Source organism: Pholcus phalangioides, unplaced genomic scaffold (assembly GCF_987345545.1).
Source record: "Pholcus phalangioides strain wild (caught in Gottingen) unplaced genomic scaffold, Ppha-v1.0 ptg000042l_1, whole genome shotgun sequence".
Classification (NCBI taxonomy): Eukaryota; Metazoa; Arthropoda; class Arachnida; order Araneae; family Pholcidae; genus Pholcus; species Pholcus phalangioides.
The window spans coordinates 24,015,102-24,042,624 of NW_028301628.1; the positions used below are offsets into that span (position 1 = coordinate 24,015,102).

The 27,523-nt window shown below is 34.1% G+C and overlaps 1 protein-coding gene across 4 annotated transcripts in view; it reads right to left on the reverse strand.

Moving 5' to 3' along the window:
* The window catches only part of unc-5 (netrin receptor unc-5), a 304,266-nt gene that overhangs the window by 59,720 nt on the left and 217,023 nt on the right, over positions 1 to 27,523 (reverse strand). For all 4 annotated transcript variants that reach the window (XM_089254776.1, XM_089254778.1, XM_089254775.1 and 1 more), the window contains one exon: positions 26,685 to 26,738. In XM_089254776.1, the coding sequence (XP_089110902.1) occupies positions 26,685 to 26,738 (54 nt within the window). The remainder of the gene's footprint in view (positions 1 to 26,684; positions 26,739 to 27,523) is intronic.

The following is a 27,523-nucleotide window of genomic DNA, read 5'->3' on the forward strand; positions in this document are numbered from 1 at the left end:
TCAATAATGGAAGTATGTAATTATCGTTCACTTTTTATTATTTTCTGCCTCGTCACTTATTTTAGGCTGATATCAAATATTATTTCACGACTTGTATTTTCGCATACAAGAATTACGAGCTTACAAAAATAACCAATGGAGATGACGGTATGTCTCAGGCAGCTCTTTTTCACTAAATTCGATACATCAAAGGAGTAGCCAGTCACCGGAAGATGATGACCAAGACAAGGATGAAGGATGTCTGAGTAAAAGTGTCAGGGAGGAACGTTGGATGAATATCGAACTGATTCCACCAAAAAATTACATTTTACTACTAAATGAAACGCTCAAAAGCTAGATATCAGTAATTTTTTCAATGCACAAATTTACTGATGCGCTTGACAGAAGAATATTGGTAGTTTCCCACCAAGGACAAGGTGTCAAACGGAGTCTATTCTCTCATCAGATATATGTCACCTGTAAAATTGTCAACTTTTCGAAATTGAATTAAGTCAAGATCAGGCTCACTTCAAGGAATATAGAACCAAACACCGGCTTAAACAGTGCCCTAAAGGAATAATTTTTCCGGAGGATTGTAATGATTTAAAAACGTATGAGCACAACAGTTGCCTATGTTGAACCAAAGTAATTTTTTTTACCCCTATAATAGGAGACCTTTCTTACAGACGGAAATCGTTTAATTAAAATACAGTAATGGGAATGATCCCTTCCGATGAAACTATGAAAGTTTTGATGAATATTCATATTGCCTTCTGAAAGAGATTCCAAACTGATAATTTTGATATGTTGAAAAAAAAATTCAAAAAATCAGGGGAGCTAAAACACAGCCTTGAATGAAACCTCTTCAATCATCAGCTATTATGGTAGGGTCGGATCCCCACACAAGTATCTTGCCCCTCATTTTCCTTGTTCCTAAATTTATCTCGCGTAGTCAGAACAGGCAAAAAAAAAAAGGAACTCAGGAAGCAGATCCTCCCTACCAAGTCACTATCCCTGGATATCGTGTGTTGAAGCAACTATCGTGTACTTGCATCCAATTCACCTTCCTCCCTAATACCAGTTAATGGCAGGCCATGTACTGAAAATGTACCGGGAAAAGACAGCAGTACCGTTCTGTGTTCTATCCTCTCGCTCTCCTTTCACTTCTATATATATATATGAGAGATGCTTGCTTCTTATTGATTAATTCAATAAGGGAATTCGGGAGAGAACAAACGTCGTCAATTATACAGCAAAACGAGCCCTTCACGGTACTAGTAGCAAGCATCGGTTTGTGATGTGCTCGGTGTCGGGGGGGGGGGGATGTCTCGGTTTGCACGAATTGGATTGTGTTACTATCATCCTATGAGAATTATTAAGGCGTCATCGACATCTATAATTAGTAGGAGCGCGTTTAATACCCGTTTTACAAATGCCTTTATGATAAGGATAACATCTTAGAACCATGGGAGTACAAAATACTGTTCTACGATGTCAAAAGACGGTGGATAAGCATGAATACTGGCTATAATGGATATATGAAGACAAAATCGAGCGCTGATAAAACCCGCTGAAACATCATTTGCGTTGCTAACATGCAATGTGTCCCATAAGGTATTAAATAGTTTAAAGTTTCATAAAAATTAAAGGAAATGGTATATTTGAATGCGATTTGCAAAAAAGTCATTCCCACGAACGAGGATTTATTTTGTAACAGAAAAAAGTTCAAATTTTTGTCGATAAGGGGCGCTATGCGAAATCAAATCACTGGAAATATGCAAGCCAGAGTGTTATAAAATGCAGAAAGTACGATTTACAACTCAATCTGAGTTTTTATGTTCATGACGTTTACGTGAGGTTTTCATTGTGGTTTTGAAATTGGTGGATAAAGAACTGCTGATAAAGTTTTACCTCAGTCACGAATTGCCGGCTAAAGCTTTACGAATGTTTAGAACACAGAAGATATTGAAGAAAGGTTCAGGTTCAGAATTTTGTGACTTGCTTTCGAGCAGTGCCCTCTATCAAAAAAGAAAAATCTAACTTTTTCTGTACCAAAAAAAAAAAAAAAAAATCCTCGTTCTTGTGAAAAACGTTTTTTCCACACCACACGCTTAACAAATTCCTTCAATTTTTATGAATTTTTAAACTATTTACGAATTTATGGGACAATCATCATCATCATTAAGATCTAAACTCAAACATATATTTCCCTTAGTGCAATATTCACAAAGATATTATATATATAATTCAAAGATCGGAAAAAAATTTGGGAAAAGAACAACATGAATAAGGAAAAGAATGTCCGTTATATTTTGCTGTTCTTTCCCAATTTTTATCCAATTTTCTAAATCAAATATCTCAGTGAATATTGCACTTAAAAACGTCGATGTTTTTTGCTAGCCTCAGAAAAGACACGACAACAACTTCCTAACTGGGTTTTTGAAGACAGGTTGTCTATACATGACATGAATTTTCATTATCAGTAATCTTTCCGTTGAAATTTGTCATTCAACTCTTTGATCACGTCGCAAATAATAAACAAATATGAAATTTCCCAATCAGAATATGCATTTGTTTTGAAACGTAAAAAAATTCCATTGTAGATAAATATGAATTTCGATATTTAAAATTTAAAAATTATTAATATAAAGTTGGATCAATGAGAAAATAATCTTTCATTCAATATAATTTCCAAGAAAAATTTAAAAACAAAATTTCCATTCATGAAATGCATTCATATAAGCGATTCTTTTAATAAAAAAAAAGATCGAATATATTTCGAGAAAAATTTAATTTTTTCAACACAGCTATAAACTAATTTCAAGTAAATGTAAAAGTACCAGTAGGTAAAAAAAGGAATTAAAAACTAATTTACTAGAGTAGTTTCATTGAATGACTACGTCAAAACTTGATACTTTTATTTTCCTTTTATCTACTTAAATTCAATTGAAAGTGGGCTAATATAGTGGATGGTTCAGTTCAGTGAAGATACGGGAAATACAAGATCGAATTATCTTTTCACTCGACAAGCTATATTTCCAGACATGATAAGATAAGTAAGACGAAGAGAGAGAAAGAGTAAGTAAGATGAAATGAGCCAGACGGAAATAAGAACTTTTTTAGGATGAAATATTTTGTGATCCAATTAGATAATCCTTGGTCCTACTCCATATATGAGATCATCTCTATTGTTATCAAGGGAACGAACACACGATTGACTGATAAAATCATAAGATATAACCAGTAGAGTGAATATTTCCTGTTCAAAGATAACAGTTATTTAAAACAATTCTAATTTGTCAGATGATCAAACACTTCATGTTTCACCCTTTATTTGGCCGTGTTGCTCTCGAGAGAACAACACGAGTTTCTAATGCTTCTCAAATGAAATGATTGCATATTTTGATATCGTTTCGGCATTGATGCTTCTAAAAAAACTCCTAAAGATTCGATTTTTAACTGTGAGCTGTTCATGAAGTTCCTTATAATTACCAGCGGAATGGCTCAGAAATGCACGTCTCTCAATTTTTCGAAAGAAAAGCAAGAACGATTTTTGATCGTTGTATTTTAAGGGGAATTATGAGTGTTCAAAAGACATATACTGCTTGGTATATTTTAATAATGATAGGAAAGTTAGTTGCAAACAATAAATGTGATATTTTTATACTATTCAAATCTATGTAAGTACAGTGTAAATGGAAATTGAAGTATTTCTATCTTTACTTCTGAAAATGGAAGACAGATGGCAGTATGAACACGAAACAACCGCAACTCGACAATATAAATACGTTAGGGCCACACATACAATCAGAACACATATTCCTGTATGTGCGGATTTATTAGAGATTCCGTAGAAGAATGTGTACGATGTGCATGTACGGTTAAGTAGTAATAGTAGTGCGTTCCCCTGAAAAGTGTAACACCCTATATATTTTTTTAAAAATGTACGATAAATTATTTTGTCATGTAATAGCGCGTTCAGAACCCCTTTGCTTAATAAGAACCCCTCGAAATATGTCTTCTCTGGGTATTTCAATGCTTGCCAGTTGAAGTGTTAAAGATCAGAATAATTTATTTTAATTACTGAAATCTCTTTTAATCTGTCAAATTATCAAATATCCCACGTTTGAAGGTAAGAAACATTTATGAAAATAATTTGAGCCGATATTAAATTTGACAGATGATCGAATATGTTCCGTGTTTAATTATAAGAATTACTTACATAAATTTTAATTTATCAGATGGCTATGTCATGTGATATTTCTGTGATAATATACCTTTTCTAATATAATTTCTAATAAAAAAATAATCCCTAGCATTTGTTTCAAACAATAGTTATTTAGAAATATTTTTAAATAATTCTATTATACGGAAATCTTAGTGAAAGACTTCATTATCTCTTAAAGTTTCGATTATCGGTTACTATAGTTTATTATAATTATTTTTTTAGAGAAATTCTATTTTCTATGACTGACTCATAGAATATACAGGGTGCACAGCTAACACATGACACAGCAAATTATTACTGTTCCTACAGACATTCTTCTAATTAGTAAAAGGTATCCAAATCGCGTGTAGAACTCAGATAAGTTATTCATATTGTAAGGGGTTGTTTAGTTATTAAAATAAAAAAATCAACTTTTTATACTGACACTCCTTGTCCTTAAAAACCCAATTATAAAATTGTTGCCCTGTCTCTTCCTTTTAAAGGGGCCGTAAAGATATCGTGTATCGTGTAGCATGGAAAGATAAGGTTTATTTTCTTTTTATAACTTTAAAAATGAGATTTTTGGAAAAAAAGTACATAATTTTCGGTGAATTTTTCAGTTTGCTTTTTGGTTCCTCTGACAATCAATATCTTCATAGATTGGGATCGAAAATGTATGAGATAGAGCATTGTCTCGAGTTTTCCATTAATAGCATGGAAATTCATTGTATGAGATATTATGGGGGAGAGAGAGAAAAAAACATACAAGAAGTAATGAAATTCAAAATAATTTTTTAACAAGTAAAAACTAAATATGCGTAAATAACATACATCAGAGCGGATCAATAGGCCTCTCTCTTTTCAACGTCTCACTCTAGATCATCATGTTCAGGAATTCACCATGACTCATAACAAAGATGGGGTGTGTCTATTCCTCCTCCACCACGTTCAAATCCACCCCATGGCAAATTTCTCAGGCGTAACAAGGCACTCAGATTCCGACAATGGGAGAGACACACATACAGGGACCTTTCTACTCGTTGACCACGTCCCTGTAGTATATAAGTCTGATTGACACCATTCTGCAAGGTTTCCCACTGCTTTTGAAATTGTTATATGTACATAAAAAAAAAGAAGAGGACGAGAACATTCCCCGACAATGTCATATTACAAGTCTTCCGGGGGAGGGATGATACTCATATAGAGAGCAGAGATGGCACTAATGCGGAAAGCCAGTGTCCTCATACTCACATACAATGCTACCACTCTCCCCCCACATGCCTTTTTTTCAAAAGGGGTTACAGGCAAGAATCCTTCGGATTTCTCAGATGAATGGATTTCCAAGGGAGGGAAGATTGGGAACATTGTCAGCTGACACTGATTTTCGGTTTGTTGTTGCTAAAGTTCTTCAATGAAATTTAGATATTGAAGAGTCGGGGGGGAGGGAGAACCCCCTTTGTTTCATCCGACATTCATATAAGCGTGGTCCTTTTACCCCGGAAAAAAACGGGACGTTTCTCCCCCGAGGCCATTGATGCTTAGAATTACACTAGTGGTATGTAATTATTTTAAATGAAAACACGCCGCTTGCATATGTGTGTCTGTGTGTTAACAAAACAGAAGAAAGAAAGAAAAAAATTAAATTGTGATAAGTTTTTGGAGGGGAAAAATATTCTTAGAAAAGATTGATTTGTGCGAAAGGAGTTCGTGTAAAGAAATTGTTATTATACTTGGAAAATTCGCTGGTGCGTATTACACGGATTGATAATTAAAATGAGTTTTTTTTTTAAAACAGCGTATTGATTAGCTCTCGTTTATTTTTGGTTGAGTTCTCTTACATCTCAAGAATCATGAGAGCGAATATTTGCTCTTGACTTTTCTGGCTGCAATCAGCATTTTTGCGTAAGTTGCCTTCAAGGAAATGATTTATTGACGGTGAACCATCCCCTTCTCTCTCTCTCTCTCGATCGAAAGGACTTAGTCCGTTATTTTTGTTTCGAATCTATTTATTTTGCGTTTTAATTATCACTGGTTATATTAATTTTGTTAAATAATTATTATACAGTAAAATCTGTCTTTAACGGAACGTGTCTAACGCGGAAACGGAAATGAAAATTGTACCCATTGAATGGAAAATTTCACACATACACTGTGAGTGTTTGGGGACCAATAGGCCAAAGGATCATACAATCAAATGTTAAAGTGCTCCACCGAAATTTTTTACGCAATCTATCCTTGTGTAATTAAATGTGAGTTCTACATCTCTAACCCTCAGATTAGCAAAAAACCGCTGCTTCTGTATTTGATGCTGTGGTTTTGATAAGAAATATGTAGTAAAACAGTTGCATTCTGGAATTGTGACAAAAGTTTTCGCAAAAGCAGGGTTTTCCATGGGAGAAATCAGTGTAAGTGTTGAATTTCCAAATGATATGCAAGACTTGGAAAAATTGTATGCAAGCTGCGTGCATTCCGTGATCGCAAGGCTAAGCAGGGCTGGAATTAATTAGAGAGAGGCAAAGGGGGGCAACTGCCCTGGCGGAAAAATTTAGGGGGTGGAGAATTTTAGGTGGGGACAAAAATACCGTTATAAAATCATCGAACTTTACGGTGGTAGGGGGTGACAAAATCATGTTGCTCTTCCCCTCACAAAATTCCTAGTAATTCCGGACCTGATGCTGGGGTTTACATAAACATAGACGATATGTACAAATTCAATCTGACACGACAGATATTGACACCCTAATTGAAAGTTTTTGAGGAAGTTAAAAAGAACGTTAAATGCCGTTATTTTAGAAGAAAAAGTGCAGGTCGGGATTTTATGCAGATGCTGTCAAAACCTAAATACAATATTTTGTAAGTATAGCCTAATTATTTATTTTTCATTTTATCTATTTTTAAATTATTCACTCTATCTTCAATTGATCTATTTATATTTTATTTCAATCACACACGAGATCGTTACGTAATTTCACACCTTTTATAACACGGAAACCTGTGTTCAACGCATTCAGATCAAGACACGTTTTACTGTATTTTGAAAAGGAATTCACAACCATGCATGCGTCGAGATAACCAACCTTACTATCACACTCAATTCATATAGTTTGAAGTTAAATAATTTTATCAATTAGCGGTACGTAGGCGTATGCACCTGCAATATGGAAAAAAAAATGATTTTCGTTTAATGCACCCTACATCGATGTCTGCAACTTTTAATTCGCGACAAAATTTATCGTTCATGTAATGTAATTTACCGTTCTTTTTTTCAATTTTATGAAGAATATTTGTTGACAAATATTTTCTGAGCGAATACTTCAAAATAAAATTCAATTAATATTGATATTCGGAAGTTGTTTGTATTGGCAATTACTTTTGGATAGCATTTTTCAAACTGACACTTGCGTTCATAAATGTGACACAGTGCTTATTCAGTGAAACACAACATTTTATCAAACTGTAATTAGTATCTGTGACAATTTACGTGGGTGGTTAATAAGTATTTCAATTTGCTATATTTAAGAGTAAAATAAGATATATTTTGGAATAATAACAATAAATGCAATTTTGCGTTTACGAACACTTTTTGGTACTTTCAGTTACAGTTTTTATAATTACGTTTATCCTCTTCAAGCACGAATTTCGTGTTTGTTTTTGAATGAATTTATTAAAAAAAACCCGTTGAATAGAGCATTTTACAGTAAACCAAGTTGAAAATCTTGACCTTTAAAATACGTGATGGAAACAAATGCCATTACATAGTGATTAGATAGTGGCGTCGGATCATGGGTGCAGTGGGTGCTCGATCACCCATGCTAACATATGGCATGGGTCTGTGCACCAACAGAATTGATATAGAAATCAAAATTTCCTACGTAAAGATCAAGACGAACACCCAAAATTTCAAAACATTTCCCGACGCCCCTGAGATTAAATGCATATGTATTACTACATAACGTATGCATAATAATTACAAGGGAAAAAATTATCTGCACAAATATGAGTCTCGTATTTAGAAAGCATTTAAATTTAATTTATAAAATTTAGATATAGCGAGTAATTAAATTAAAAAACAATTCTGATGAAACATTTTTTAAAGTTTCTATCAAAGTACGTTTTCATCTTCAAAGTACGTTTTCATCTTCAAAATGTTTCCCACTTTTCAATTTTTTTTAAAAATTCAAGTAATTTAAATCTTATTTCAATTTTTAATTATCTATTCTATCAATTTGGAAATTGACGATTGAAGAATATAATGATAAGAAGCTCCATCGAAAAATACAGATGAAAACATCGCTTCTATGATATAAGTTTCGAACTTGTAGTAAGCAGTGGTTCCGTGGTCTGGACAGTTATTCATACTCCCCTCCACCGCATTAAAATCCGTAAAATATTTCGCACTGGTGTTGAAATAAAACTATTCATAATGTAAATATAATAATGTTTGTGAGTTCTCGAGGGTTCCACGAACTAGAGCGTTGAAAACCTCTGCTCCAATGATTAAAAACAGATACATTCTGAACGGCCCCGAGGGCTTCCAAAATCCATAATTATACATTCTGTCATAATTCAAAACGTCCTTTCATCCGAGTATCTAACAATAATTCCTTTGATAAAATACTTGCGTAACACGATAACATCGTTCAGACAAAACGCGGGAGAATGAACAGGTTATTGACGTGAAGCCAATTTAATTTGAGATCGATAAAAAGAAGATCAAAACTGCTAACAGGAATCACATGAATTGAATTCCGCCTTTCCAAAGGACATGGGAGAGAAAATGTGAGAGAATCGCTTTCCGATTAATTATATGGCAAAGAGGGAGACGGGACGACCGAGACTTCATTCCCATTTCTCTTCACATTTACTCGAAAAATTTTAATGTCCCTGCCCTTGCCTTTTCCTTTCTCATTTCACTCTGGAAACCCTTGCCCCCTCACCCTGGGGGGGGGGGAGGCGCTCCCAGCAATTTTGACGCTGGGGAAACGCAATAAAGCCAGTGTTCTCAGAAATCAGCTCATATATACACACACATTCAGAACAGACAGTCACACGCCAAACGCATCAGACTATTTTCCAAGCATCTCTTTTCCTATCTAGAGGCATGTACTGCCTACTTTTCCCAAACTTTTCGCACAAGGAAGCTATCACTATCTTTCGGGCGAGTTTGAGGCAATGGTAGAAGAAGATGGAAAAGGAGGAGAAAGACAGGGATTCGTGGAAAATGGTAATTAGTCTAGTGGGTATGCAAATGAGATTGAGCTACTTAAAAGGACAATTCTATCCGTAGTATTTTCTCTCTCTCTCTTCCCTCCTACCTCCAACAAGATTCTCGAAAATTTCGTCAATCTTTTATGGTAGAGTGAGTGAAATCAATAGCGTTGTCTTCCTATGCCATTGTCCTGGATAGAAGTGGATCTGAACCCTCTGGCGTTGGATTCCATATCTTTTTTTTTTTTTTTTGAAAATGAGCCTTGTGCTATTCCTGTTGATTCCTAATTTTCTTCTCCAGGAAATGAACGCCACGTCATCAGCAGATTTTCCCGCGAGATAAAGACTCGATTCATTCCCTGGAGGAACGGAATTATAATAATTATATTTTTAAAATTATTTTTATAGAACTGTTTGATCAGTTTCTGTAATAATTAAAATATGCATGGAAATTGGGAAATTTCCTTTTTTTTCCATAATATTATTTCCATCATCATTCATGAGTCAAAGTTTTCTTAAGTTTATTAATCAATTTGCAGATGACTTGATTTTTTTTCCACAAAAATTAAAGATAAAAGTTTAGTTTGAATAATTACTTGTTGGAATTTAATTTCTTTAATTCATTAATAAAAGTAATGAATGCGTTAATGGACAATAAAGATGATTGGATGAAACTACGAACCAAATAAGTCGTGCTTGAATAAAAAATATCGATGAATCTGATCAACTCATTTAAAGAATTTCTGAACATTGGACAAAAATTAATTTGTTTGATTTGGGAAGAATGACCACTAATAATAATTCATAGGACACCCCCCCCCCCAACTCACTATAAGGGCACATATTACTACCAATAATAATCGAATACTAAAAATTACAGTAAAAGTTATATCAAAAGAACCAAAATTACTTTTTAGCTATTCATCTTCAGACGTGAGGTTGGGCTGAGATGAGTGCGTGAGATCAGTGAACAAAAAACGAATAGGAAAAATTTGTGAGCTACTTTTTTTCCATTAAAACAAGTGAACGTCTACCATTATTGTTATTCCCTTATTTCAGGTATTTTACAGCTCTAAGAAGAGATTCACTTTATTCACTTTATTCTGAGTATATGGATTTTTTTTCTTAATCCAAATGGGTCCTCCAGTTCTCTTTATTTCTGATAAAAAGTTTTTACGCTAAAATTCATTAGAAATTATCGATAAAATTTAACTAAGATGAATGAAAAATCCATGATCCTCTAACCAGAAATATAGTTTAAAATGATTTTATATATTTTTTGATGAAAGAAAAAAATATAAATGTTTATAATATAAGTTAAAAAAATATAAAAGTTTTAGTGGGTATCGTAACTTTTAAATCCCTTTTATTATTTTGTATCCCTTTTATATCCTAACATTAATTTTCAAAATATCTATCTAAATGAGAAAAAGTGTATTTTCTCTGCTGATACAAATCCCGTAGAAAAATTCGTAAAACGGAAGACGTATATCGAGGTGATGCATTCCGAAAAAAATCTGAAAAAAAAAATATTGTCAAAATTCATATCAAGAGTTAAAGCGTGTTTTGCACATATAGAGAAATTCAATAACAAGAAATCATTGGAAATACTAATTACTGGAAATTAAAATTGAATACATGAGTTTATCCGGAATACATGTACTGGAATACACTCCTATTTAAAGGTAATATAGCTTCTATATTCTGAGTGTCACATAAATTAATTCGTAAATAGTTTATAAATGCATAAAAATTGAAGAGACTGGTATATTTGAATGTGGTTTGAGAAAATCTATTTGCATGATAAGAGGCATTTTTCTTTTTATGTATAGAAAAAAATATTGTTCAAAGTTTTGTCCATAGAAGATGCTAGACAAAGCAAATCATTCGAAATGTGCAAATCAGAGTTATATAAAATGAAGGTTGTACAGCTCATTTCTGAATTTTCCTTTACTGACGCTTACATATGTTGTTCATCGTGATGTTGATCATGGTTCATAAAGCACTATTGGTTAAGATTTTTTTATCTCAGCCATGAATAGCGAGCTGAAGCTTTATGGATGTTTCGGACGCAGAAGGTATTATTTCTTTCTTTCTTTCAAACCGAACACAACTCCGGTCTATAGCAATGGGCAATTTAAGCAGAACAAATTGAAGAGAGTCACAGGACCAATCACTCCTACGAACTAACGTGCAGCATCCTCTATCGACAAAAATGTTAACTACCTTTTTCACGCTACCAAAAATAATTTCCCGAACGGTAGGATAGCATTTTGACAAACCCCATTCAAAATACCAATTCCTTCAATTTTTATGTATTTTTAAACTATTTACGAATGTATGGGACACCCTGTATGTGCCCTGCCATCAATCTTCCGATTATAAAAATCAAGGTAAATTTCTCTACCTAGACGAACTATGCAGTAAAAACTGTATCACGGAAAACACGTAGGAATGAAATCAACCAGAAAAATTTACTTCTGGAGTAAAATAACAAAAATAAAACATGCACTATAATTTACTAATTTAAATCAAATCGTGTTTTGAACGTATAGAAATTTAATAACAAAAATTAGTATTAGAAACTCATTTTGTACAGAGCTAAACTTTGATACCAAAACTGAAAAATCCTAATGTTAGTTTCACTGCATGCATACACTATCCGTAAAGAAAACAACTTCACGTAAAATTTTGAATAACGAAAAACTTTTTTTTTGAGAAGATAAATAACGCGGCATTGTGTAGTTGGTGAAACTGAACTAAAATATATATTCCCCCAAAGGTATTGGAAGGAAAAGATTCAACCTCAAAAGGGAGTTTACTGAACTTCTTGGCTTGGAATGGCATTTCTTTAAAAAAAAAAAAGCACCGCAATGAGAGGTCACAAACAACAAAAGAAAAAGGAGGAGGTTCTTCCAAGGACGATTAGATTCCTGATTATCCTCGCTTCCACTAGAATTTCTCTTAAACTAGGATAAAAGGAAATTCGGGAGAAAGAATGTTACGAGAGGACAAAGAATCGGGTTCTAGTGCCAACTCGCACAGATGATAAATCAGCGTTTTCTCCCCAAAGCCCAGGCATTTTTCCTTCCGTTTGTTCAAACAAATTGGCTGCTGGTTGGAAGCTCATGCAACGATTTGGCGAATTATTTCGACATAGTGGAAATGAATCGAGCAAATATTATCCTTACACCAAGATCTTAAACATTCTAAGTAATTGAAGGAATCTCTAGCCTCCTCAAGACATAAAAGAGCGTTTAATTAAAAACTATAATTCAATGCGTTTGTGTTTAATGTACGATTCGACGCGCTTTGAGAGAATATTAGGTACATAAAAAACTACAAATTATACCAATATATTGATATTGGTCCAAAGCAATTATCGAACTATTTGCTTCTCACTACAGTCATTGATTTTTCGAACCGATTTATATTCAAGTACTTCCAATTGGAAGTACCATAAAAACAACTATCGATATTTCTTACAATTTTCAATGTCTCACATTAGTGTTTCTTTACTGAGATTCCGAGGAATTCCTGGGTTGCATGAAAAATGATATTGAACAGCAGTGCAGATAGTGATATTGTTTAAAACAGGAATTTAACTTCGAAGATTCCCTAGAATATTGATATTATTTCGAATATTCATCAGAGCCACAGGTTGCTAATGTTTTATTTGGCATGGAACGTTTGAAAGTAAGAGAATGTCTGACGGAACTCCAAAAAAAAACACCATTTTTGTATTTCTCTCAATAATATTAAATGTTATTTTAAGTTAATATTATGTTGTGTGTGAAGTGTCGTCATTTTTTTGTGAATTTCTTTTTCTTTTTTTTTCTTAATGTTTTATTGTTTATGTATACAATATATATGTATTGCTGGACATGGATAATATAGCATCCCACACCATCCAGCGGTGTACGGTCTCAAAGTGAAAGTATTTCTTCAATGTTGCACAACACCAAACTGTGTTTTACAATTTTCAATACCTCAGAAAGATCACGAAAACACGAGTTGGAAATCTATATCCTAACCTGGATAGATTTCAAGGGCTCTCTCTAAAACAGGGATGTTATATCGAATGTTCTCTATACCGTCGGTATCCAACTGATGTTTTGTGACAGCATTGCTGGAATTCTATGGTACCAAAAACTGTAAAATTGTTCTGATAGAAATAACTGTATTAAAGAAATAACTATTTTTGTTTAGGCTCCGTTAAATAGTTCAGCAACCATTCAAAGGTTCCACGAAATCTACGACGTTAGATTTACACTTCTGTAGACCATAGATGTTTTAAAAATAATTCCCGAATGCGTCGGGCACATTCTAGTCAACGGTTCCAGTGCTTCCCACATCTCATGAAGCATTAGAGTCGACCCTACTTAATCGGATGAAGCCCTCCCCATTTGTCACCAAATTTCTCCCATAGAGACAATGTTAAAATTCCTCGCTTAATATGATACTTTTAACGACGTTTCCCGCTTAATCGAATATTACGCTTCACACGCCACCTGTTAATACATACTAACCACTATACACATACAGTAAAACTTCGATTAACCATCACTGTCCGGACCGGGGCTGTGACGGATAACAGAAATCTCTTAATACATATGTACAGTGACGTGATTTCACTAGGGGCTTGGGACGAAAATGAAAATAAAGTCCTTTAAAAGTCAATAATACGCACATATTGTAATAGCAGAGCTTCTTATGGTAACTGCTTTTTGGCCATATGAGCTCTAACTTGAGGAACGAAAACGTTGTGGAACCATTCTGGAAAAACTGGTCCATCCAAGCACATTTTTTGGGCGCGATAGTTCAAAGGCAATGCGCTCATATTTAAATTTTTGAAAGCACGAGGTATCTTTGGATTAACCAATTACAAGCAGGAGTAGTCTATGATTTCCGGTGGCATTTACACAAACCGTATAGCAGTGATCTTATGTTTTTAAACCTGAAAATTTCCGTATTTTTTCTACACGATGACGAATAACAGAAATTTACAATTGAACGAGCGACAGTTAATCGACGTTTTACTCAAATGTTTTTATTGAATGAAATATTTTTAGTTAATAGAAAATATGATATACTAAGTTAAGATTAAAAAAAAAAGCGAAGCCTTCAAGTATTCAAGTTGTTTTCAATACGTATATTTAATTATTTTATTTTTATTCTCTGTTGAGCCGATAGAGGGTGCTAGTAAAAATGTCAGGCATTGTTATTGCAATTAAATATAATTTTCATTTCGTTTTTGATGTCCGATTTATTCGAGACGCTTTATTTGTATTTGTCTTTTCATCAGTTTTCAATATACAAATGATACTAACGTTGCAATTGAAATGTTCCCCGCATAATCAGATATTATATTGTGGAGAATCGTTGATATCTGATTTAGCGGGGCCGATTTATAGACCATTGTTATTCTATAAAGAAGAGAATATTACACAGAAGTTTCATTAAACTCTAGGACTGACTGAATAGGTCCTGAAGCACAGTGTATGATTTGGTTTCCGTTGTTTTGCCTTTCTTTTGTATTGTGTGTGATTGTATTCGCGCTGTTTTTGCAATTTTCAGAAAAAAGTTCCGAAGAATACCGAAATCACACATTTGTAGGATTCCACTAGTGCAAGAAAAGGCTAATTTTGAAAGCCCTGACGTCTTTCTAAATAGCTATCAGTTAACATTTCTATGATTAATACGTTCTGCCTGCCAAATTCCCTGCATGAAGACGAATGAATCCATTCCTGAAAAAGAAGCGAAAATCCCGCAATCTTAGCGGAACTCTCGTAAAGTGCTAGCGACGTTTAGGAGCACAGAGCACCACTCTGTCTCTCTCTCTCGCACACACAACCCCACCAAGAACCAATAACTCCAAAACAATTCACTAGAGGACCACTGAAAACAATGACACAACCGCGCTCCAGTTACGAGGAGTTGGTGGAGTTGGGGGGGGGTTTACGGATAGAGAGATGGATGAAAGAAGGGAAGGATTCAGTCCACTTGCTGACGGAAAAGAGGCACTCGGAGGAGGCCATTTCAGCATTTTCGCACATATTTTCGGCTTCTCGCTTCTACTGGTGTGTATAGTCAGCGGTTCTCTTTTGGAAGTTCAGACAACACACACATACTCTCTTCCTATCTCTCTCTCTCCTCTTTTCGATTGTCTAATCTTCTCTTTCCACCATTGCTCTCGATGCAAAGAGAGGCCTTGGAGAGTTGAAACGGGAACAGAGAGAGAGACATAGTGGGTGCTCTTTGCTTAAGTGGAGTCAAACGTTAGCATTTGCGCACTTGCTCTTTCCACCCTCTATTATCCGGTTGTACTCGCTTTGTCCGTCCGTCTGTCTTACAAAAGAGCTTTTGCAGTTAAACCGTTTTCTCTCTCTCTCTCAGGAACTTTTCTAGAAAACTCTTTCCGCAGTTCAGCGGAAAAGCTTTAGTCATTCTGTTTTAGGAAGAGGAGTGTTTGCTTTGAGTGATGTCCAGTGTCGAAGGAATCGACTTCTTTTCGGACATAACCAGCTGTGAGGAAACAAATGAATGGCTCTTTCAAATGTATTTGCCTTATTACGGATTTACTACTCGACGGGAAAAGTTGTTTGGAAACTTTTCCCTGAGAGAGAACACTCAGATAACATAAAGGGGAAGCGGAACAAACGCGCTGTATAATTTTGCCAACAACCAGAAACCGAGTTGCTGATGACAAGTGATGGAAGTGGGGTTTACTGCTGTCAAAGATTCGAAACTTTTCTTTGAGAAATTCTGTTGGGGGGTGTGTAAAATTTCAACCGTCAACAAACTGAGAATAATATTTTTGGAGAACTGATGCATTGAAAAGCTTGCGAATATTTATAGTTGGAATTTCAATAAGTTCATACCATTAAAGTAATTGCTATCAAAATGTGGTCAGTAGATTCTCAAAGGTCTAGTTTCCATACGAAGTATAAATTAGAAGGAAATCGTAGGAAGTTCATATTGCCCATGGCATATCCAAGAAGAGATTGGAGTACTTGGTACTTCTGTAACCAGTGGCACCTTAACGGATAGGCTAACCCGGCCTGTGGACTTTCATTTCCATTATATTACATTTCATTTTATTATTATTGGTATTTAAACTTTGTGTTTTCCAGCTAAATCATATCTTGTACAGAGAAATGTGGCTTGAAAGTATTTCTTAGGCCCCTGAACACGCTGGGATAACCATTCGTGGAATACATTAAAAAAAAAAACACACACACACTACACTAAAGTTATGAGTTAATATACTCACAGAATGAGCATGGAAATCTATTTTATGAGCATAAGGGTTTTCGTGTTTTTAATCGAATATAGCCATGGCCACACTCGTGTCAAGGTTGGCCCAATAGACATTCGCAAATATTTGCTTCCAATATTTGTCTTTCTCTGATGCAAAGAAGCAGCAGCGACATAGGCTGGCTACACACTGGTCCAGCTTGGCTCGATATTTCTTGACGAATATTCGCCAAGAACAACAGAATCGGTTTTTCCAGAGCACTTCGTGTTGTGGCTGTTGGTGTTCTTCGACCAATGTGTGATCATATGGATTGGAAGATGAGGGAAGGAAGACGGCTTCTTTGATTCAGATTGGAAGCTAGAAGGTATTCTACTCGACCAGAATTCAAATACCTTCCAGCCACTAATGGTAAGATGCTCGTCTTCCACAATGAAGGTTACTGACGAGGTCCACGGGTTCGAATCCACGGAAAGAACATCAGAAACAAGTTATTTTCCTAGCGAGCCTGAAGCGACCACCGATAGATGGCGTCTTCATTTCCCACCCAACTCCACTGGTTGGAAGTTACCGTATGGCAATAATAACCGGAGTTGTTGTGCGGCAAAATGGTAGCCTCTAACGTTTGATTATCATTGCCAATGGTTGGGTGGCCACACTACTTGTCCATGGAATGTATTGGACCAGCTTTGGCACGAGTGTGGTCATGGCTTATCCATATAACTGTCCAAAATTATAGTTTATCAGTTTCTCCAGAGTGCATGATACGCACTCATTTTACACACTTCGTTGCTCACTTAGAACTGGCGTGCAAAACTCAACCTGTTTCAAGACATATTTTTAAGAGGGAACAAAGTATCTTTCATATGGCCAGAAGATGCGGTCCAAATGTTCGATACATCAACTACAGGGGAAGAGGGTTCTCAAACCTGACTGTAGGAAAGAGTAAGGCAACTAGATGCGTCAGAGGCGAGCCGTGTTTCAATAATATTCCGCTGATTCTGTTTATCAAGACAATCTAAGAAGGAATGTCTCCAAAATAATCTCTTTTGCAGCCGTGCATCACACGGATTTTTTAATTTATAATAATTTCTACTGAAATCATAAATATAACGGCATTAAAAATTGAAAATTTGATCGACATTACTCTCAGCGGGCTATATTCAGACTCATTTAGAAGAGAATTCTCTTAATTTTAAGAGTTTGATAAAAATATATCAATCATCCCCTAAACACATTACACAAGAGTTAATACCATTCAACTTGTACTCCAAAACAAACGCTACATTAGTGCCAAGATTACAGCAAGATAAGCAAACGATAGTCATTCGAAGACATTAATAAAAAATTCATTCATGTCCCGAAATCTCATGCGAAGTAACAAACCAAATTAATTACGGGCAAACAAGCTATAAATATCTTAATGAATGGCGGAGAATTATCTTTATTCTTTGTTTCATTCCCGAGAATTTGCGTGGTTTTGATTTCAATCCAAAGAGAATGTCAAAAACTCGGAAAAAAATAATTACTCGGGAGATGCCAAGTATTTTATCCCATTGTACGTAAGACGGATCAGAACTCGACATCGGTACTAATTATTATCATCATCATCAGCAAAGCCTTATGGACAAACTAAGAATGAATGAATTGCGAAGAACATATGCCAGGGATGAGAAAAGTCGGTATGCATACACATATGTATAGAGTGGAGGGGTTTGAGTGCCAAAATAGATGGGACTTAAACACTCGGGTAGGGGTCCCGCCATGATAAAGATTGATTACCACACCACGGCAATTCTTCTTCTGTGGACCGCATTGCGAGCGGTCCACGAATGTTCGCGGTAGACAAAGACACCGCTTAATAATATTTTTAGCTACCACAAGCGCTATTTTTCTTATTTCTTCACTCGAAGGAAAATTTTTTTTCCTTTCCTTTTCTTTCTAGAGTAAAAAAGAAAGCTATATAACGTATAAGAGAGAAAGAAGGTGAGAGAGACCGAATCTCTAGCCACGGCTCTGGTCACTCGAGCATGTTGCTGCTGAAATTTGAGTTGAGACAAGCATAAATAACACCTTTGTTGTTCCTTTTACGTATTTTCGGTATATAAATTGTGAGAACGAGGCTTTTATTATTTTTTTTTAGGAAAAGGAACAAAGAAAATACATGAGTTTTCTTTTGGAACGAACACAAAAGAAGTGAAATATGCATCAAAATACAGGTAACGTTACACACACACACACGCACAAAAAAAAGAATATAGATTGAATTTTCAATGGAAATCTAATTTGAAAACGCGGAATTGTACAATTATTTTTTCTATGATGCATTTTCTCATTTTGTATACGAAACTAAATTTTATAATTGTTCTGATTTTTTTATTCAATGTTTTTTTTATATAACTGAAATATTTTATGTATATATATTTCCAGGTATTTTCGAACTAAATTATATTTAAATATTTTTAACTTCAATTTTGAAATATTTTTCAATTCAATTTTGACTAGTGTTTTAATTCAATTTCAGAACTAATTTTTGAATATTTTAAATTCAATTTTGATTCATTTTCAAACTAAATTTTGATTCATTTTCAAACTAAATTTTGATTCATTTTCAAACTAAGTTCTGAATAAAGTTCAAAATAGGTTCCAATGATATTTCAAAAATGTTCTAAATTAAGTTTCAAAAAATGCTTTAATTTCAATTTAAAATAGTTTCGAATTAAATACCAAAATATTTTTGAGCTCAATTTCGAAATACTACAGTTTAATTATGAAGTATTTTTATTCAAATTCTTTATTTCATTAATTATCCATATATTTTTTCAAAATATATTTTATTCAATTTTGCATTCTTTTAAATTGATTTAGGATGTTCGCATTTTAAATCGATCGTCTCAAAATTTATTCATACTAAATTATTTTATCAAATCTTCAAAATTATATTTGTTATTCGTAATTCCGTGTCTTGCACAAATAATTTGAACTACGCATACGGACAAACAAACTTTGACAGACAAAAAGGGTAGGCCAGACAAACTTTGGTTCCTTTCTAAGATCATATCGATTCTATGCATATGTGCAATGAAGTTTTTCAGAGATTGACTTTATATGAAATAGACATGAGGCACTTGTAATTGGTCATGAGACCACTTACTTTGCATAGTTTAATAATTTTTAAACAAATTTACTATCCAAATTTCCATGTCTTATTGAAATCACGTACTACACGGACTTCTCTGATAATGTGAATATTCGGTCAATGGTTTCCATTTGCACTCAGTCTTCGGAAATTTTCAGCATCTGAAACAACTTTGCGAAAAATCTCAATAGAGCTTATTTAAAATATTTCCGAATAATTCTAGACCAGATCCAAATTCTACATGCGGCGATTAAAACACCATATCGCATCATAGAATCGAAATCAGGGGAGTTACTGATTCTTGATCCAGCAAATCTGAACAACCTCTCCAACCAGTTCTACATCAACGAGTAAATCACACGATTCGGAAAACCAGTATTGTACACATTCAATCTGCAATCTACGCAGTCCACGAAACGATGCATATTTTACATAACGGGGGGTGGGAGGGTTCGAGAAAGACTAATCTGAACTAGATCTTGGTCACACACTATATATATTCAGGGGAGTATTCCGAATTACTGGTCCGGGCGAGTATAAACAAGGATACTAGAATATATGCATTAGACAGTAGATCCGAGAGAGAGAGAGAGAGAGACGTGAGTTTGCGTATGCGCCAAGACCGGAATCGCGGAGATTGACCGGTAGCGATAAGAGACGTGAGTCGGAGGAGGAGGTCAGAAGAGTGGCCTGATCTCATCGTAGATGGACAGGCCGTGATACATACATACAAACACTTTCTAGCCTACACCATTAGGGAATTCCACCCATTAGCTTGGATTGCGGGGATAACATTGCTCATTACTGTAGAAAGTGGCGTTGGCTGAGCATGACTGTGAGGCAGTGTATTGACCGGGGATCAATTTCTTTTTAAAGAGGGTGCTAGAATTGTATACAGGGTAGAGTAAAAGTCACTAGACCCTTGAAAATCTATAAAAATCGGAGAAATCCTGCAATTTCTATTAGAACACAAAACCAAGTTCATGTCTCTCTGTGGGTATGGTGTCCAAAACCTTCCAGCATACTTCAGTCCAGGACGATTTAAGCCTGGAAAAAGCGGAAGAATGACTTTAAGAGAACGCAAAAGACCTCTCTAAGAATGAAACCATTTCATTTCATTCCGTGCACCGCCCAGGCTCTATCGACCATTGTCAATTTTAGCCATTGCCCGGATGAGGGGCTGGGCGATTAAGAATGAAACCGAGCATTCTATTCGATTTTTTGACTACAGCTGAACAATGTTCAGGAAATCTAAGCCGCTCGTCAATGAGAATTTCCAAATCAGTGGCCCTTGTTGCATCCGTGATAGTGACACCATTCGGAAATGTCGGTGATTATCCATAGTTACTGGTTTTATCACATTTACTGTAACATATCAGTGAGTGAAACTGTCTTGAAAATGAAACCGCAGTTCAAGCATGGTAACTGACCTGAAACAGCTTCATCAACCAATAATTCTACGAAATTGAACGTTTTTTTTTTTTAAACCGAGCACAACTCCGGTCTATAGCTCTGGGCAATTTACTACAGAATGAGTTGTGCTAAAAGTCTGAGTGTCTATCTAACGTTGTGCGTGAGTTTTAGCACTGCCATCTATTTTTTAAACTATGAGTGAAGTGTAGTAGTTGAATATTTGTACCTATGTTGGTCGGTTGCTCTCTGTGGTGAGACATTTTACGGGAAGATTGGACGAACATGAACTAGAACTCAAAAAAAAAAGTTATAATTGTGGATTTACGGCTTTTTTTAGAGATCATTTGCATATCTATGCTTCTCATGAGAAAGCAACCTCTATTGGAAAAATTCTAAAATGATTTCTCCGAAAACCGAGTTGATTGCATGAATTTTGACACAAACGACTTACATTCATGCGTAAATTCGTTTAATTTCCATCAATTTTGAAATTCTAGTGATTTTTTGACCATTCCGTGTATATTTCGCTATTTTTAGTTAAGGATGTTTGCGTTGTAAGATAAGAAACTTTTCTCTTCGCCAGTAATTGGTGTTATTTTTTACTTGTTTTCAGACCTGTTTCGGTTAGATATCTCTAATATTGTTTCCGTTGTTTTCAGTAATTTTCACTCTTGGCACCGTGTGTTAGCTCGTGTTTTTGGTTTCGCAGATTCTTTTATCCGAATTTATATATATATATAAAACTTATTACGAAAAAGAGAGATGGCGGAAAACAAAATCCGACAAAAAAATACCGTAACAGCTGTAAACCAAAGATAAGGATTTATGGGTCTTCTAACTCTAAGTGCCATTTCCCCATAAATGTTTTATTGTGCTTTTTCCCTCTCGGTTACTTTGATCTGTAATAAACAGATTTTTTTGTGTATGTGTTTCTGTATTATACCTTGACTTACTGAGTGAGAATCATTAACAGCTATAGAAAAAAATAACATTAACGGGCAAAAAAAGTAATTAATATTTTGTTTTATACATTCATACTGCTACAAAATTTCTTATCATGACCATTTCTTAGTGATTTCTTGTTTTGATAAAAATTACTATTAATTTGTTTTTGTTACTAATGCTACAATTTTAAATAATTACGAAAATTTTCCTAAATTCATGCATTCTACGCATGGAGTCAGAAGCTTTGAGGTATTAATGCTGTCTAAGGATCTGATAAGACAGGATATGAAGTTCATGATACAGGACATCCCAAATTGTTTGCATAGCGGATGTCTCTGCAACCGTTAACTTTAGAAACATGCGTTCAATTACAAAAACGTTTCAAATGACGCGTGCAGTTATTTAAAATTTTCAAAATTTCCAAGGGGGTCATACATGAAAAAAAATCATAAAACAAATTTTTTTGTGTAGATCCCGTGTGCTAAAACTTCCAAGTAGTGAAATGTAAATACGGCTTTGAGAAGTTATTTTCAAAAAATTGCATATTTTTAAATGCAATAACAACGGAGATATTTGATTTTGAAGTTTTCAGCAGTTGTCGCCAATGATCGAGGTTGTAGTGAACAAATTCAGAAACGTAAATTAAATTCAAAGTTGTAAAAATTATGTTATAGTCAAAATAGTTGTCACAAAACGTAACTCTCCCAATTATCCTTTTTTCATGAAGCAATGGGGCCGTTCAAGTATTACGTCAGCAAATTTTAAGCCATTTTGGACCCCCCTCCTCCCTCGCCAGCAAAATTTCGTCAGAATTGCCCCACACCTCCTAACGCATATTGGTGGGATCAGAAACGTACGCGGGAGGGAATCGTGCGTCTTCCCCCAGACGAAAAAAAAAATTTATGTGTGCATCTTTTCCCACAGTAGTATTTTGTCTTTTCACCTCAGGGAGTTACTTAAAGGATTGTGTAAGTTTTCAAATAGAAACATGGTTAATATGATGTTTTGAGGAGGCTTTCATCAGAGAGCAGCACATAAAGTTGAAATATTGGGAGGTTTGTGAGATGGCTTCAAGGAGAAAGTACTTCCGGGAAAAGTGTGATCTACTGCATAAAATTTAGCAATGAAATTCTGGAAAAAAATTGTATTTGAAGATGAATATACCCTGTATCGTCCTGGCTGAAAAAAAATTGAATGGAGTGAAATATTTCTTTACAAAAAAATTAAATAATAATTAAAAATTTATAAAAAAATAAAGATTTGCTGGCATTTATATTTTCAATGCATTTTTTATGCAAAAACCTTTTGAAAATTACAAAATAAAAGAAAAGAGAAGAATTCTTGGGGTCTGAAAGGGTGATGATAATCGCGGATATCACTATCGCTGTATACACGAGTACGTATATTTGGTAGTTGCAATGGTCGGCCGAATATATCGATGGGAATCTGGTACCAAGGGAAATAACCACCCGTTTGCAGGTTCATCGCATGTCGATAGATGCAATAAAGATATTCAAATGTCATGTCCGAGATATCATTTCAACATCCCTGATTATATTGGATCCAATTATAGTGTAGGACCCTAGAGTAAGTTGTAATCCAGTGACTTGTTTGCGGATATACACGGAAAAGAAATCGATTTTATTCATGATACTTTATAAATATATTTATATTACTCATTCGCAATTCGTTTTCTTTCATTTTCACGCCGGCTAGCTAATTTTTTGTCGGACAATGACAGTTCATGGACATAAGGAATAATTCTAAGTGCATATTTTGGCATTTTAAGGACACGTTTTTATATTTTTAAGTGCATATTTTGATATTTTTGAGTGCATATTTTGATATTTTTGAGTGCATATTTTGATATTTTTGAGTGCATATTTTGGCATTTAAGTGCATATTTTGGCATTTAAGTGCATATTTTGGCATTTAAGTGCATATTTTGGCATTTAAGTGCATATTTTGGCATTGTAAGAGCATATTTGGCATTTAAGTGCATATTTTGGCATTGTAAGAGCATATTTGGCATTTAAGTGCATATTTTGATATTTTTGAGTGCATATTTTGGCATTTAAGTGCATATTTTGGCATTTAAGTGCATATTTTGGCACTTTTAAGTGCATATTTTGGCATTTTTAAGTGCATATTTTGGCATTTTTAAGTGCATATTTGCATATTTTGCGAGCATATTTCGCCACCTTTTCAGTGCATATAATCCGAGCTCTATTGATTATTTTCATAATTTTATTTATTTCCATTACTATTATTTCTTATATAAGTAAAATTTTAAAAGTGAATCAAGAATTTTTTTAAAAATAAACAGAGACGTAACATTAAATCAGGAATTTTTCAAAATGAATCTGGGGTTAGCAAATTTTGAGATCATATCAAGAAAAATTAAATAAATCCGGAACTTTTTAAAGTAAATAATAGATTTAATAGGTATTTAGAATAATTGAAATAAAATATTTCCAATAAATCAAGAGAAATAATTTAATTTCTCAAACAGTTTTTCGTTCTCGAAGAAACAACTTCATTTATAGAATATCCATATTTAAAATTGAAAACAAAAATTCAAAAACCTTAAAAGTTTTCTGTTTACTTCGAAACGAAATAAATGAAAATTTTAAACGAATGGAATTAAAAATTTGGAATAAACCGAAAAAATAATCAACACGCACAGAGAGAGAGTTTATTCAAATATGGATTCGCGGAAAAATGAGAAATTTCGAATATATTAGGAAAATTTGTATAAATGAAGAAACCACAAATATACAATCAATAAAAAGAAAAACTTCAAAAGGGAATAAGTCAAGACAATTGAGAGAGGAAAAAATAAAAATAAATTCCATTCATTGCACCGTATCTTATATCTCCTATTGTGAATAAAAGTCGGCCTTCCAGAGAGGAAAAATGCCAACTATTCCTATTCATTGGATGCGAATGTAAATGCTTCCCCACAGAAGAACAAATTAAAAACTAAAGCATAAGAGAACTAAAACTACTTGAAATGCAAATAAAAATCCTTAAGATTTAACGACTCTGTATATTTCATTTGATTTTTTTTTCTTTTTTTAAATTTACGATTAAGCGTTGGTTTTAGGTCGTTTTCCAACTTCCGTTGCTTATTTTTTTTTTCCTCGAGATACGTTCTCCAGTCGTCGCCGACATGATTTATCGGACCCAAAGGCATTGTTCAAACTTTTTAACGGTTGCTGACTCTGACGGCTTCAGAAACATTTACTTTTCCCAAACAACAACGAAAAAAATATAAAATAAATAAATAAAAACACAAACTCTTTATTCGGTAAAGTTTCCGATTTCAACGAGCTGACATTTGCCTTTCAAGTTTCTGATTTCTACTAGACAAGTTCCGAAAACCTGTTCCTGACAATATATATATATATATATAAATTTTGTACTTGTCAAAAATATAAGAAAGTTTCTGGGAAAAATCTCTTAGGGCCAAGAAAGGAATTACGTTCTGTGTTGTAAAAGTCTTTTATTTTTATCAACATTTTTTTTTATGTGTTGGATGGATTTTACAAGTGTTGAAAAAAGAAGTTTTGTTATAAAATTCAGAAACAAAAAAAAAAAAAAGCTTTTTTTAAGGAGAAAAAGAATTTTTTTTGCTTTAACGACTATCCAGCTTTTGTTGATCTGCTCGAATGACTGTAAACCCAGTTATTATAATGATTTATGTTTATGTATGTATATCATAGCTTGTGTAGCATGTGCTAGAAATAATTGTGTTAGAAAATTAAAAGTTTTCTAGAGTTTTTTTTTTCTGGAATGTATACATATTATGGTAAGTGTGATGAATCGGTTATTATACATACTTACCAATCGTCTTGGTAAGTTTGATAAATTTATCACTTCTGCCAACGATTATGCATAACAACCAGGTGTCGTTGATAAATTTTATAAATATTTGAAATTTATCTCCTTTATCTGTGATTATGCATAATACCTTAGTGCGTAGTCTCCCAAACTTTTTGTTCCATCGCCCCCTTCTTAAATTTTTTTTTCTCTCATCGCCCCTCCAACTCAAATAAACCCATAGTATCCTATGTTAAATCAGTTGGTTCTATCACCCCCTTGGACCATTCCATCGCCCACCTTGGGAAACACTGCCCTGGTGCGATTGGTGAAATTAATATGTATGAAAAAAATTACAAGTGAGTCTTGTAAGTGTTATGAATATAGTCGGAACCCAATATAATGATATCAAATTTTACGATTGTACCTCGATATAATGATACAATACCTGCATGAATCCTAATGTATAGTATATTGGATATTATTATATATATATTATAAAATTAAATATATTGGATAAAGTAAAAAAATAATTAGCTTGTCTTTTCTCAAGTGCGTATCTTTTCTTCATTAAAATATACGTTGTACACGTAGTATTTATCTGCTGTACGTTATAATTTCATCGATTCGTGTCAAAAATGAAATCATACTCGAAAATTTCTTTGTTATTTTATCATAAATATCATACAATTAAGATTTAAAGATTACAAACTCACCTTCTTCATCAGCTTCTGTTCCATACAAAAGAACCGGATCTTTCTCTTTTCCAGCTAGAATTATATTGAAAAAAAAAAAATTAATTTATTGCGATAATATTCAATCGATATTATAGATATCGATGATGAAACCGAAAAAGAATTTATGCACTCATATAATTTACTCTTAAGCGGTACAGCAAAAATCGCTAACCTCGCTTTAAAATTCCATATATATTTAATAAAGTAGGCATTCTTCCGATTTTCAGCAGGTGCAAACAAAGGGATATAGGAAAAAGCGTTTCATGGAGAAATCAATTTTACAACAAATCTCGTCTTATTTTAGCATTGACAAGAGGTTTTTATTAAGGCGAGGTATCTCGTCATTTCCACTTAAAGGGTCAAAATATTCTAGTGATCAGGACTGGACTAATGAGGCAAGAAGTAGTGGCAGTAGTAGCATTATTTTTTTTCTTTTACCTTTTAAGAATTCACGGAGAATATATGTTTCACAGTGTTTTTTCCTTTCCTTCATGTTTACCAGCATTCTATGTTGTATGTATCAACGCAGGGTCGTATTTCTGTAAGATAATGTGGGGTATTTGCTTCAGGAAGCCCATAATATTTTGGTCCTCATGCCCCTCCAATATCACCAACTTCCCCAACAAAATAATTCCCTTCATCACCAAGATCCAGAGCCATACTTTTGCGTCAACAAAAGAAAAATATTTTACGTATTCATGTGAAAAACCTAAAAAATTTTTGTAAAAATTCAGAGCCCAATGAAGTCAAAATGAGGCTTCGGTAGGTGATACAAATCGACTGCTAAAGTACGCTTTCAAATTTAAGTATTGGTTTTA